This window comes from Triturus cristatus, chromosome 10 (genome assembly GCF_964204655.1).
Source record: "Triturus cristatus chromosome 10, aTriCri1.1, whole genome shotgun sequence".
Classification (NCBI taxonomy): domain Eukaryota; kingdom Metazoa; phylum Chordata; class Amphibia; order Caudata; family Salamandridae; genus Triturus; species Triturus cristatus.
Window position 1 is genome coordinate 1,109,493,598 of NC_140593.1, and position 15,588 is coordinate 1,109,509,185.

Below are 15,588 nucleotides of genomic sequence, written 5' to 3' on the forward strand. Positions count from 1 at the left end.
GACCAGTTCATCCATATCGCATTGTCCTGCGATTGTGGATGTGGGAACCTGGCGGCAAAGCTTTGGCATTTTGCGTTTTCGTTTGTGGCGAATAGGTCTATCTCTGGATGACCCCACTGTTGGAAGTACGGTTGGAGCACTGATGGGTGTAGCTCCCACTCGTGCATCTGGTGGCTGTGTCTGCTGAGCAGATCCGCCATCTGGTTGTCCTTGCCGGGGAGGTGTTCCTCCATGAGGAATATGTCCCTCTGAATGGCCCACTTCCACATGCTCTGAGCCAGGTGAGACAACTGTGGAGAGTGTGTTCCTCCCTGCTTTTGTATGTAGTACATGGCAGTCGTGTTGTCCGTCCGGATCAACACGACTTTGTTGCACAAGTGTACTTTGAATGCCTTCATGGCGAGGAAGATTGGCATCAGTTCGAGAACGTTGATGTGCATCTTCTTCTGTTGTGTCGTCCATAGTCCCTGCACTGTGTAACTGAGTACATGAGCTCCCCATCCCTGGAGAGAGGCGTCCGCTGTCAGTATTATTTGTGGAATAGGCTCTTGGAATGGTCGGCCCTTGCAAAGGTTTTGTGGATTCCACCAATGCAGAGAGTTGTATGCCCGACCGCTCACCAACACTAGGTCTTTTAATTGCCCGTGAGCCTGATTCCATTGACGTGCTAAGCACTCCTGAAGCGGGCGCATATGTAGTCTCGCGTGCGGGACTATGAAAATGCAGGAGGCCATCATGCCTATCAACTGCATGAACACTCGCGCAGGAAGGGAGTGTTGAGGTTTGAACTTTGAGATCAGCAGTTTCATGCTGATCCTCACTAAATTTGGCTGAGCTGTGGCTGCCAGAGTGTCTATGGTCGCGCCCAGGTACTGTCGTACGTGTGCGGGTTGTAGATGTGATTTTGGGTAATTTAGTGAGAATCCTAGACTGTGAAGAAGGTGAATGGTGAGGGACATGTGGCTGGCACATTGCTGGGCTGACTTTGCCTGAACAAGCCAGTCGTCCAGGTAAGGGTAGACGTGAATGTGTTGTCTCCGTAGATGTGCAGCCACTGTAGCTAGGCACTTGGTAAAAACCCTGGGTGCTGTTGTCACGCCGAAGGGGAGGACTTTGACTTGATAGTGCTGTCCCTGAATAGTGAACCTGAGATATTTTCTGTGTGACGGGTGTATGGGTATGTGGAAGTACGCATCTTTGAGGTCTAGTGTGGCTAGGAAGTCTCCCTGGCTGAGCAGCGGGAGAACCTGCTGTAGGGTGAGCATATGGAAATGCTCTGACAGAATGTAGTGGTTGAGGGGTCTCAGGTCTAGTATAGGTCTGAGCGACCCGTCCTTTTTTGGGATTAGGAAGTACAGAGAGTAAACCCCTGTCCCCTGCTGGTTGACGGGCACGACCTCTATTGCACCTTTTTGCAGCATACTTAGCACTTCCTGCTGCAATAATGCTAAATGCTCTGCGGACATAGGACGGTGCTTTGGCGGTATTGTGGGTGGAGTGGAGGTTAATTCCAGACAGTAACCGTGCTGGATAATATCCCTGACCCACCTGTCCGTGGTGATGGTTTTCCACGTGGACAGGAACCGCTGGAGTCTCCCCCCCGACAGGTGTTATGTGGTCGGGGGGAAGGGAGAGGGCGTCACTGTTTGTTCTTGGGTGAGGACCTGGTGTTGCCGTAACCGCGTCCTCTGCCCTTGGTGCTGGAGCCACGATATCCACCTCTATTGGTTTTATCGTAGGTACTCTGTGTGCCCCCTTTAGTGTATTGCTGCTGTGACCCCTGGCCTCTAGCTGCTCCCCTATTCCCGGGGCGACGAAAGGAGCCACTACGAAATGTCTGCGTTTGCAGAGCCCCCATTGACTTCGCAGTGTCAGTGTCCTTCTTTATTTTTTCTAAGGTGGTGTCAACTTCTGGGCCGAATAAGTAGTCGGGGTTGACTGGCTGATTCAGGATGTTGTTTTGAATCTCCGGTTTGAATCCGGAGATTCTCAACCAAGCGTGTCCTCGTAACATGACGCTGGTGTTTATCGCCCTTGCAGCTATGTCGGCAGCATCTAGTGCGCACTTAATGGATGCGTTGGTAAGAAGTTGTCCCTCTCTGATGAGGAGCTCCGCTGCCTCTTTGTATTCGTCTGGCAGATGCTGGAGTAGTGTCTCTAGTGTGTCGTAGTGTGAACGATCATAGCGAGCCAGGAGGGCCTGTGTATTGGCAATGCGCCAGATGTTTGCTGCTTGAGCTGCAATTCTCTTGCCTGAGGTCTCCAGCACTTTGGACTCCTTGTCTGGGGGAGGAGCATCACCTGTTGTTTGCGAGTGGGCTCGTTTGTGAGCGTTAGCAACCACCATGGAGTCCAGAGGTAACTGACCTCTAATGTACATAGGGTCCCCGGGCGCAGGTTTGTATTTTTTTTCAATCCTGGGGTTTAGCACCCGTGCCCTGGTTGTTTCCTTGAAAATGTCCTTTGCAGGCTTGAGAACACCTTTCAACATGGGCAAAGTTTTGACAGTTCTCTCGGAGGAGGCGAAAGTGTCCACTAAGAAGTCTTCCTCAACTGTGTCAGAGTGAAGTTGTACTCCATGATTGGCTGCAGCACGTTCTATGAGGGCATTGAAGGCAGCAGTGTCCTCTGTGGGAGATGTTTTTGCGCCGTAAAGCTGCGTGTCCTGGGTATCTGTTGCGGCACCCTGGTCTGTAGGGTCATCCCAAGCTTGATCTGGGTCCTGCTGCTCTTCAGGATCGATATCCCTAGGGTAGGTGGTATCATCACCTATGTAATCCTCCATTGCGTCCGTGTCGGAGGGCGTAGGAGAAAAGGACTGGGGATCCTGATAGGAGGTGTACAAGCGTTCGTATAGAACCGGTTCCGACTCTGCTGGCAGTTTCTGCTTCAGAGGGATTTTGTAGGAGTCCAAGGCCTGCTCTGGCGTGACCTTCCGTTTTCGGAGTATGAGTCTGCCAGTGTCGGCGTCGATGAATTGAGACTGTGAAGGCTCAGTAGGAGAGTAGATGGGGACTTTGTCTGGCGGACACGTGTTCGGATCTCGAACATCTTCGGCGCCGTGGATGGCGGCAAACCAAAAGTGATGTTGGTTGGTGCCGAGGGTGCCGTTGGAGCCTTGTTCGGGTCGGGGCCCGACGTGGACCGGAGGGCTGCCTGTTCCCTGATGCGTTGCAACGATGCCGCGACTTGCCGCACCGAGAACGCCGAAGGTTCTTTGGTGCCGAGTGGTTCCGTAGAGGTAGGCGTCGACTGCTTCGGAGCCACAGGGTCATCGATCCGAGGAGAGGTATCAGCGGTCGTCGGAGCCGATGACTTGACGCGTGTCGCTGTCTTCGAAGTGGACTCAGATGGAGCGGCCATTTTGACTTTGGTGGTCGGGGCCGACTGCTTCGGTGCCAGGGGCCGAGGCGCTCTTGTGGGACCGATGGCCTTCCTTTTCGGGTCGGTACCGATATCTGCTGCAGCGAGTTCGGCGCCGAAATCCCTCATAGTGCGTTCGGAGCCGATGGTCTGTGCTGGCGTCGAAGGAGTGGAGGTCTTCGAGGGCTTCGAGCCGACCACTGCCAGTTTCACTTTTGGTTTCGGTGGAACTGGTGCGACGATTGGTTTCGGTTTCATTGAAGGGAAACCAGTCTTTTTCGGTAATAATGGCTCGTGCTGGATGTTCGAGGCCGGGCCCGAAGGCGGGGCCAAAGAACTTTGGGATTGATCTCGGGTAAGGCCCGGAGGCGATCCCTTGACCGGAGCCGTAGAATGACGCACTTTGACGGCCTCCGTTTCGACGGGTAGGCCTGGCTCTTCACCAGAGCTATCTCCTTCGGCCCCAAAGGCCTCATCGTAGTCTCCTACCTCGTCGACGGCTTCTTCCCTGTGAAAAAGCGCTTCATCGGCGTCTTCCGATCGGGAATCGTGTTCGGAAGCGGGGCTGGAGTTTACTTCTTCCACGCTCTCAACATCTTCGTCCTCGGTGCTAAAGATGTGGGCCGGTGCCGATTGCTGCGCTTCTAATCTCGCTGCCCGTCGATTCCGGAGAGTCTTCTTGGAGCGGAATCAGGCACAGGCCATACATTTCGATTCGTCGTGATCCGGCGAGAGACATTTGTTGCATACCGGGTGGACGTCGATGTGTGGATATTTGGCGTGGCATACAGGACACCGTTTGAATGGGGTCCTCGATTCCATCGTCGATGTAAGGTCGATGTTCGGATTAAACGGATCCGAAAAACTGGAAGAAGTTTCTAAAGTAAGCAAGAAAGCAGTCGATACCGAGCGGGAACAGTACCGACGAAAACTAAAGGCCTTTTGGCCTTAAACTAAGTTTGCCTAACTTGAGCTAAGATAAGCACATCCGAACCCAATGGCGGAAAAAAAACAATCTAAGGATGGAGAGGATGCCCATGCACACTGTAGTCCAGGGGAGGAGTCACCTATCTCGTGATACTTCGAAGACTCTTCCAGGACAACAACGTGCAGACATCCGGACCCAACACTAGGCGGCGATCTATGCACAGATATGAATTCAGCAGCCCACATGCCTCGAACATTGTTATCTTGGTTAAAAACAGTAGAAAAAATGCAATTCGCCTGAAGAATGAAGCTAGGTTCCTTAAGCAAGTAATGACGATTCTTTTCTGTAGAAAAAAAATCTAAATCTCTAGGGGAAAATCTTGGTTTGAGAACTTGGAGGAAGTGTGCCAGTAAATTCACTCTCATTAGACATGCGGTGAAACATATTACAGTTGGAGGCCTCTAGGAGGGGTAGAGATCTGTTTCCTGTCACCTGATTGGCTAAGGGGTAGATCGCATAACAAGGCTGACTAACTACAGTGTAGAGACTGAGCTGTGTGGGTGCGAAAAGGAGTTGACCTTATACAGGGTTAAATAGGATTGTCAGTTGCTAAGGTGATCACTGCGTTACAGGAGGGAGTTGAATTCTTACATGTTTTTAGTTTGTACATTGAAGGAGGTACACATTTGCTTCCTAACACAACAAGAGATTCCACAGTGCTTCAATGAGGTGCTTCAATGCAGCAAAATCTGTCTCTTTAATATGTACAGTGGCCGAATATCTGCTGTGAGCATATTAAGAGACTGTAGTTATCATCAACCCATAGTTTTACTACTTTGCCCGAGAACTGTTCAACAGCTGGAAAATAGCAATTTCAAACCAGCCATCGCATATATGTAAAACAAATCACGTTACCATTGAGCACTTTTAAAGGCAATAAACAAATGATACAGATTACTAACTTTTGATGTTCATGCTTAACACTATATTCCACATAGCTTCTTTATGTGACTTAAACGATTTCAAAGTACACCTTAAAATGGATTAAAAACATGAAACAAGTGAAAAAAAAACACAATTAACAAGAAGAAACATACCAGGTTCTGTTGGGAAGATGCTCATGAGACGAGACAGTAAAGCGTGGACAGCCCTAAGAACTTTAGTGTTCTGACATGTCATGCAGGCAGCGATGCCACGCTGCAAGGGCTTGAAACTGCTGAGAACAGTTGGAGACTGCAGAACTGTTAACAGGAAACTCAAGACTTCCAATCCAGTGCAGATATTTGCAAAATTGGCCTGAGCAGGTTGTTCCTGAAAAGCAAATGGAAAAAAAGTTCTATGGCACAAATAAAAAACATTAATGAATATCAAAAAGGTGCTTTATGTTCCCCCAAACAGCAAAGGGACTGGGTGAACTGTTATGAAAACAATTTCCCTCCAAGGTAGGGGCTCTGAGGATTGCACATTACACCAGGAAGGTCTATGTGACAGAGTAGACAAAATAGCCCTCGCTGCGGACCAGAGATTCGGCACAGCAGTGCCTAATTAAAGTATGGACAGATGGCAGTCAGGCTGCCTTGCAGATTTCCAAAACGGACACCATTTGCCAAGGCCGTAGTCACAGACTTTTTCCTAGTGGAAAGAGCCCTAAGGTTCTCAGAGGTGTCATCTTTGGTCAAGATTAACACGGTAGGATACAAAAGACTATCACAACAAGGTCAATTTCCGAAGCGCCTTTAATTTCTTTGCACTAGCAAAACCAAAGCAGAGTTGATTATCCCCTTAGTCCTTTCACTGTAGAAGAACTGCAACTGAGCGCAAGCAGAGGAAATACCTGGAAGGAATCCCAAGGGATCACCAACCTCCGCGTCATGCAACTCGGAGGGGATGGGAAAGAAACTTATGTCAGAGAAGAACGGAAGAGGAACATTTACCACATAGCCTTAAAAAGGGTATAAGGCACACCTGAAGAAAGCCTGGCTGTGAGAAAGTGCCATCTTTCTTGCATACTATGCCCCTACTTTTTGCTGAATTGCTGAATGTACTTTGAGAGTGCCCTGGACTCCTACCAATCAGGTACTCAGGGCCTATGTTCCTTCCCTAAAAACAGTGCTGAACCCTAAAACCCAATTTGGCAAACCCTGGTTACATGTCAGCCCCTGGTAAATGGTACACTAGGTACCCAGGGCCTTGTGACCAGGGAAGGCCCCTAAGGGCTGCAGCACTTATTGTGCCCCCTCCCCCCCCCCTTAGATGCCCTGTACCCTGACACAAACACACTGCCCTTGCAGGCTGAGTGTCTGGGTATAGAACAAAAGAGTCTCGACATGGCACACATCCCTGTGTGCCATGCCCACAACATACACTGCCCTGGTATACATCAGCCACCCCTCTAGCTGGGTGCCCTATGCCAGTGGTGTGGGGCAAGGAGCATGAGCCCTGTGCCCCTACAGTACCCAGGTCCATTCCTGGGCACTGTAAGTGCAGTACTGCCATTTAAGAGTATATGGTGCTGGGAGATAGTCAACACGAACTCCACAGCACCATGATGGCTCCACTGAAGACTGAGAAGTTTGGTATCAAACTTCTCAGAACATTAAACCGGCACTGATGCCAGTGCAGGATTTAATGTACAATGCACGACAGAGGGCATCTTAGAGATGCCCCCTGAACCGAACCGACAATCCACGTCTTGTCTGAGGGGCTGCCACACAGAAGACATGTTGCTGGACCCCTTGGTAGAGAGCCATCCGCTCGCCTGGGCCTTCAACAATGCACATCCTGGGCGAGGTGCTAGGTCTCCTCCCCCAGGATGGGCAGGGGAAGCTTCAAAGGCATGCCGCCTTTGTGAGCTTCTCCAGGCCACTTGCTGTACTCAGCAACTGTCCCCTACCGGTTCTAAACCCACACTCTGGCGGGAAGACTGGCCGGAAACCCCAAGTAAGGACAGGGGGTGTGCCAGACTCTGCCAACTCCACCCCTCAGGTGGGAGAGGCGAGGTGAAGCACATCTCAGGGCTCTCGCCATCTTGAAGATGGGGAGCCCTGCCCAATCACGACTAGGCCACTAGTCCCCTCCCACAGGAGAGTGGCAGGATAGGGGGTGAACCCACCCCAGGGCAGGGACCCAGTGGTCCCTGCCCTTTACCTACCTGTAACGCCCCTAAATTTAGTATTTAGGGGCACCCTGAACCTTCCATCCTGAGATCCAGATTCCGAAACAGCAGAGAAGAAAGAAGACCTGCAGTGCAGCTGCTAACAAGAGGAAGACACCAACTGCTTTGGCCCCAGCCCTACCAGCATGTCGACCCTCGAACCTGCTCCTGCTAAATCCCGGCATCTCCCGTGGCCAGCAACCTCACAAACCCCAGAGGACCTGGCTACCTTGTGACTCTGAGCATCTGGGACTCCCACGAGCAGTGGTACTGCTCAAAGCAAGTAACTGACCCCTGGCATCAGCCAGGAACCGCGAACACTGCACACTCTGCACTCGCCAAGCCTGGCCTGTACTGGAGTGGACAAAGACCATGAGGACGTCCCCCCGGCGACTGTGACCCCGAATCCAGCACCCAAGGACCCACCTCGACACTCCTGACGACGCCTGCAGCCTCAGAACCAGGGACCCCCCCAACCGCAGATCAACAGAGGATAAGATTTCCCGATACCAAAAGGCACCCCTGCACCCGGCGCCCTGCGGCCCCCTGTGTCCAACTCCTGGGTACTTACCTATCTTCCAACTACCCAACTTACTTCTCGAAGTGGTGGTCGCACCTGAAGAATCTTCGTCCTCGAGCTTGCAGCCTTTGTTCATTCTTGAGCTTCTCCATTGCAATCCATTAAGCGCCCGAAGGCTCAAAAGCACCCAGCACCCAAGTGGCCCAGGCAGTGCAACTTCTACTCTAACCTACTTCCCCATTTGCCCTGAGCAACTGACCAGGAGCCCAGCTCCCACAGCCGCGTGGCCTGCTAGCCAGCAGTCACCAACCAAGGGCCCCCTGCCTCCCATAGGATAACATTGGGCCTAACTCACTCTGCACCCGGTTGCCCCTGTGCCGCTGAGGGTGTAACAACTGTACTTACCTGACCCTGGGAGACCTCTGAGTCTATGCCCAGAACCTTAACTCTGCCAGTCGAGTATTTACCCAAAAGCCGATAACTCACTTTTCTTCCATAGGGTAACATTGGCTGGTTTCACTTGAATATTATTCAATTTGGCGTTTCTAAACTTTAAAATATTCACCTAAAATCAACCGAGTAACGAAATCGACAATACTCACCTGCTATTAGGAGAGATCCGAGTGTTGGATCTTGGTGCCCAGCACTGACCCTGAAAGGTAATTACAACCATACTTACCGCTAACTCAATTTTCTCCCATAGGAAACCATTGACTGTTTTTCTGTTAAATTTCTTCTAAGTGTCGAATTTTGCAAACTACAAATATTCTTTAAAAATCGTACCAAATGTGAAAACGTAATTACTTACCTGTGTTACATAGATGTCCCAGTACTGAGCCTAGGAGCCCAGCACTGGATTACAAAAGTAACGAGAACATACTTTACCTGCAACTTGAATTTCCTTCCATAGGATAACATTGCCTGGTTTTTGCTGAAAAAGTTTCCAAGTGTCGATTTTGCAAACTTACAAATATTCGTTAAAAATCACCTGTATAACCTAAACGCATTTTCTTAACTGCTTACAGGAGGTACACTAGTGCTGGATCCAGGATCCAACACTGCGCTAGAAAAAGTAACAATAACCCCACTTACATGCTAAGCGAATTTCCTCCCATAGGATAACATTGGTGATTTTATTAGAAAAAGTTTCTAAGTGTCAACTTTTAAAATACCAAAATATTTCTTAAAAATCACAACAGTAACTAAATCGCATTTACTCACCTGCTTCGAGGAACTGTTCCAGGACTGAATCTAGGATCCAGTCCTGGAGTAAGAAAAGTAATCCTAAAAGTAATCAATTGCATTTAACTTGAAATTCCCATTGAGATCAATGTATTATTGTGTTTGAAATTGTGTTGTCTATTGCAACAAACAAACTATTGCATTCAAAAGTCAATTGCCTATTGCAAAGTTTTTAACTAAAGCATCTCATTCTGAGAAAGTATATTTTGATACCTATTGTTGGTTCTAAAATAAAACAAACATATATTTTTTATATAAACCATTGGCCTAGAGTTCAGTTTGAGTGTGTGAGACCATTTGCTGACTGAGTGTGTGCAACAAATGCTTTACACTGTCCTCTGTGTGAGAAAGTGCCATCTTTCTTGCATGGTATGCCCCCACTTTTTGCTGAATTGCTGAATGTACTTTGACTGAGTGTGCCCTGGACTCCTGCCAATCAGGTGCCCAGGGCCTATGTTCCTTCCCTAAAACAAACAAAACCCAAATTGGCAAATCCTGGCCACATGTCAGCCCCTGGTAAATGATACCCTAGGTACCCAGGGCCTTGTGACCAGGGAAGGCCTCTAAGGGCTGCAGCACTCATTGTGCCACTCTTAGAGGCCCTGTACCCTTACACACACACACACTGCCTTTGCAGGCTGAGTGTTTGGGTGCAAGACAAAAACAAAGTCGATATGACACACATCCCTGTGTGCCATGCCCATCACCTACACTGCCATGGCATACAGCAGCCACCCCTCTAGCTGGGTGCCTTATGCCAATGGTGTGGGCACAGGAGCAGGAGCCCTGTGCCCCTACAGTACCCAGGTCCATTCCTGAACACTGTAAGTGCAGTGCTGCCATTTAAGAGTACATGGTGCTGAGAGCTCGTCAAACACGAACTCCACAGCACCATAATGGCAACACTGAAGACTGAGAAGTTTGGTATCAAACTTCTCAGCACATTGAACCCACACTGATGCCAGTGTGGGATTTAATGTACCAAGCACCCCAGAGGGCATCTTACAGATGCCCCCTTAAACCTAACCTACAATCCACGTCTGCACTGAGGCTGCCACACAGCAGACATGTTGCTGGACCCCTGGGTGGGAGAGCCCCTGCTCTCCTGGGCCTGCAACAATGCACATCCTGGGCTAGGTGCTAAATCTCCTCCCCCAGGATGGGCAGGGGGAAGCTTCAAATGCATGCCGCCTCTGTGAGCTTCCCCAGGCCACTGCAACCCCCACTCTGGCGGGAAGCTTTGGCCGGAAACTCCAAATAAGGACAGGGGATGTGCCAGCCTGCCAACCCCACCTCTCAGGTGGGGGAGGCGAGGTGAAGCACATCTCCGGGCTCTCGCCATCTTGAAGATGGAAAGCCCTACCCTATCAGGACTAGGCTACTGCCCCCCTCCCACAGGAGAGAGGCAGGATAGGGGGTGTCCCTGCCCTTCACCTACCTGTAACACCCCTAAATCTAATATTTAGGAGCAAGAAGAAAGAAGACCTGTCCTGCAGCTGCTAAGAAGAGAAAGACACCAACTGCTTTGGCCCCAGCCCCACCGGCCTGTCGACCCTCGAACCTGCTCCTGCTCCAACCCGGCATCTCTTGTGGCCAGCAACCTCACAAACCCCGGAGGACCTGACTCCCTTTTGGCTCTAAGCCCCTGGGACTCCCATGAGTAGAGGCTCTACTCAAAACCTACCACTAATCCCTGGCAGCAGCCCGGAACCGCGAACCAGCACACTCTGCACCAGCCAAGCCTGGCCTGTGCCGGAGTAAACAAAGACCACGAGGACGACCCCACGGCGACTGTGACCCCGAGTCCGGCACCCAAGGACCTCCCTCGACACTCGTGAAGAAGCCTGCAGCCTCAGAACAAGGTGCCCCCCATACCGCGATCAACAGAGGGTAAGATTTCCCGACACCTAAAGGCACCCCTGCATGCGGCGCCCCACGGCACCCTGTGCCCAATCCCGGGGTACCTACCTATCCTTCAACTTCCCAACTTACCTCTCGATGTGGTGGTGGTACCTGAAGAATCCTCGTCCCCGAGCTTGCAGTCTTTTTCTAAACCGGAGATTTCACATTGAAATCAATTGAGCGCCCGAAGGCTCAAAAGCACCCAGCCGCCCGAGTGGCCCTGGAAGTGCAACCTCTACACCTACCTACTACCCCACTTGCCCTGAGTAAGTGACCAGGAGCCCAGCTCCCACAGCCGCGTGGCTTGCCAGTCAGCAGCTACCAACCAAGGCCCCCCTATCCCTCATAGGATAACATTGGGCCTAACTCTCACCGCACCCGGCCGCCCTAGAGTCGCTGAGAGTGAACCAACTGTACCTACCTGACTCTGGGGGACCCCTGAGTCTCTGCCCAGAACCTCAACTCTGCCAGTCAATCAATCAATAGAGACTTTATTTCGGTTTTGATTCAAACCATAAAAGTATACATATAAACATCACAGTTAAAAGACAAATATTAAAAAGTGCCATAATTAATTACCAAACAGAACAAGCATTTACAATGCAACGGTCTCGGCAATATTGTAGGTAGAGTTATTGGTATTGCTCATTATATTTATTATTTTTGTATCCCTAAATAAATGAAATTGTCCTTTCTATTAGCATTAGCTTTTTTTTGCATATGTGATACCTATTGCATTAGCAGAGAGAGAGTGAGGTAGTGAGATAGAGAGAGAGAGAGTGAGGTATTGAAATAGAGAGTGAGGTAGTGAGAGAGAGTGAGGTAGATAGAGAGTGAGGTAGTGAGATAGAGAGTGAGGTAGATAGAGAGTGAGGTAGTGAGATAGAGAGAGTGAGTTAGTGAAAGAGTGAGGTAGTGAGGGAGAGGGATGTTGTGAGGTAGTGATATATAAGCATAGAGTGATGTTGTGATGTAGTGAGATAGAGAGAGAGGTAGTGAAAGAGAGAGTGAAAGTGAGTTAGTGAGATAGAAAGAGTGAGGTAGAGAGATAGAGAGTGAGTGATGTAGTGAGGTAGAGAGAGAGAGTGAAGTTGTGATCTAGAGAGTGAGGTAGTGAGAGAGTGAGGTAGTGATCTTTTTAGAGAGAGAAGTAGTGAGATAGTGAGGTAGTGATATAGATAGAGGGGAGTAGTGATGTATAGAGTTATGTAGTGAGAGAGAGTGAGGTAGTGAAAGAGTGAGTTAGTGAGTGAGAGGTATTTTCTGACGTAGTGAGATAGAAACAGTGAGTGATGTTGTGAGGTACTGAGGTCGGAGAGTCCCGATCATCATCTTTGAAACCAAAAATATCTTCATTTGGGTGGTCTCACGCCTGAAATTGCCTCTCTTTCAATTTATGTAAATGGGAAAAATATAGAGTCCTGATTACTTTTGAAATTCTCCCACTTGACTATGAGCCCAGACTTGGGTATGCGAGTAACGGTACTAACATATGGGGCTGGATCCGGGTATTTGAGCCTGGACCATGAATCAAGTCTACGCCTGGCCCTGCACTGTGGAATCTGGCCTAGGACATCTGTACCTGAGCATATAGGGCTGTATTTGGGTTTGTGAAGGTGTGCCTTGGTATAATAGGCTACATTGGGCTATATGAGACTGAAACTCGTAATTTGAGTCTACCCAGGGACATATATACGTGAGACACTGACAAATGGTTGCAGAATCACGCTTTACAAGGCTGTACCAGGCAAATGATAGCTGGATCCCTGGCATAGGGAGATTACACAATGGTTGGCACTTAAAACAACATTTATGCAATTCAGTAGTGAGTTTCAGCTATTGATTTGTTTTACGAGTTTCGATATTTTTTCCTTTGAAACAATGCCTTTCCTTGCAATTTCAGCTGTAATGTGGGCAATGTACTGTCATCAGAGGGCATCTGATGTCATGTCCATTATACCAATCAATACAAGACACATAAATATCGCCTACATAATGTGCATTCAGAGTGGAGGTTTATGTTCAGTGCAAGTTTCCGCAACCGGTTTTTAAAAATGTTATCTTTGAAACAGGTTTTGCTCATTTTCCACTTACTTTCCGCTCTCCTGTCTGCAAATATTACTTAAATATTTTAACTATCTTTCTTCACACCGTCTCGACGAAGTGTGGCACTAGTCGTCAGAAAAAAAGGGGTAGGTTGCGCTGTAAATTGTGGGATACATTCATTCCATAAATGTGGAATTTACCAAACTGTTATGTATTTTTTTTGTAAATAGCATTTTCCTACACTAGTAGCTCATTTGCGAACGCAGTGTGAATCTAAAACATGGCCCCACGTTACCTTCCCACCTGGGAGCATGTATATGAAAAGCTATGCAGTTCCTGCGTCTGCCCTGAGCCCTGGCACGGCGCCCTTGCCCCCAGGAATATCATATGCGCCGAGACATTCTTGTACATATCACCCGCTGTGATGTTCTAAGTCCGTTCTTGCACGAGCCTCTCGTGTTACCAGCAACACACGGGGCGCATGCCTGGGCTGACGTGTCCAACATTTTCGTGCACCGCATCAAAGAGGCCGCCCGTGGCTTGTGTAAACACAAGTATAAACGCAGATTAAACGAGTCCTCGGTGTGGTAATTCAATCTAGAGGGGAGACCGGAGGGTGGCGAGAGGACACGAGAAGGGGGGAGGAGGAGACAGATGCAGGGAGAGGGGAGAGGATGAGAGAGAGAGGGGGTGCGAATTGATAGAGTGAGGCGGCAAGAAAGCGAGAGTAACCGAGGCCAAGGGTATAGGAAAACAGCATGAGGACGAGAGGGGGGGGGGGGGTTGTAATAGAGAAAGAGAGATAAAGAGAGAGATGAGAAAAAAGTGAGGAAAAGAGTGGTAAACAGAAGGGAGACTTTGGAGAGAGGGGATCCGATAAAGTCAGAAGGTGAGATAGTCACTGATGGGGGGAGGGTACAGACAGGCATGGAGGGACGAAAGAGACGGGTCAAGGGGGTGTAAGATTGAGAGAAAGGCTGAGGCAGAGTAAAAAAAAAATTAAAGGCAAACGGAGTGGGAAGGGAGCGGGCCAGTGAGTGTTTATGAAGGAAGCAGAACGAGAGAGGGGTGAGAGCGAGCGAGACAGAGAGGTGGGCGGAGATCGGAGGAGGAGAGGGTGCGGCACAGTGCACGCGGAGAGCTCCTCGGCAGCTTGCACAAATGGTGCTCCAGATGTATGGCTGCTCAAGTCAGCCCAAGGCAACAATTCTGATCAATTCTAATGTGATAAAATGCTGCAGGGGAAAGTGCGCCGCAACGACGTCAGCGCTTAATTAAACTGTTGTTCGTTTATAGAGAGCCTTAGAACAAGCACAACACTGCCTTTCTCCGAGGCAAAGCAGAAATGCCTCAGAGAAACGCAGTGGCATTTTCAGATTCGGGGGCGTGTTTCTTTTTCTCTCCTCTTGCCATTGGCTGGAGGAGAGAAAAACACGCCTGAGAAAGGGCGTGGCTAAAAAGAGGAAAGAACAGCAAGAACACGCCCCCGAATCTGAAAAAGACGGAGCCTATTTGGAGGGACGGCTCTCTCCTCCAATGGCTGGCCTCCATTTAGGAAGCCAGCCAATGGAGGAGAGGCAAAAAGAGAGGCGGGCTAAGGAGCCACTCTCAGAAACATTAAATCTCCGACTTCCGGTTCTGCCTTCGGCAGACCGGATAGTCCTCGACCTAAAAAGGATATCACCAATACCATACATTGAATTCATAATCAGTAAAGTGCAAATAGCGCAAGGCATAGTATAGTCCATATAGGTTCCTGAGGTAGATGAGGCAGTCAAACAGTGAAGAAGCAGTCGAGTACTTACCCTTAAACCGATAACTCTATTTTCCTCATAGGGTAACATTGACTGGCTTTTTCCTGAAATTTCTTCTAAGTGTGGACTTTTCAAATCTTAAAAAATTCACCAAAAATCAGCTGAGTAACGAAAACGAAATTACTCACCTGCTCTTAGGGGAGCTCCCAGTGCTGGATCTTGGTGCCCAGCACTGACTCTGAAAAATACTTACAACTGTACTTACCCGTAACCCACTTTTCTTCCATAGGAAATCATTGACTGTTTTTCTGTGAAATTTCTTCTAAGTGTCAATTTCTGCAATCTTTAAATATTCTTTAAAAATCGTATAATATCTGAAAACGTAATTACTTACCTGTTTTGGATAAAGGTCCCAGTACTGAGTCTAGGCACCCAGTACTGGATTACAAAAGTAACGAAAACATACTGTACCTGCAACTTGAATTTTCTTCCATAGGGAATCATTGACTGTTTTCTCTGAAATATTTTCTAAGTGTCAACTTTTAAAATAGCTAAATATTGTTTAAAAATCATTACAGTAATTAAGTCGACTTTCATCACTTGATTCTAAGTACTGACCCAGGACTGAATCTAGGATCCAGTCCTGGAATTCCAAAAGTAATCCTAAAAGTAATCTGTT

The 15,588-nt window shown here is 48.9% G+C and overlaps 1 protein-coding gene across 3 annotated transcripts in view; it reads right to left on the reverse strand.

Moving 5' to 3' along the window:
• Positions 1–15,588, reverse strand: part of TRRAP (transformation/transcription domain associated protein) — a 1,075,110-nt gene that overhangs the window by 404,406 nt on the left and 655,116 nt on the right. For all 3 annotated transcript variants that reach the window (XM_085629333.1, XM_085629332.1, XM_085629331.1), the window contains one exon: positions 5,389–5,602. In XM_085629333.1, coding sequence (XP_085485459.1) covers positions 5,389–5,602 — 214 coding nt within the window. The remainder of the gene's footprint in view (positions 1–5,388; positions 5,603–15,588) is intronic.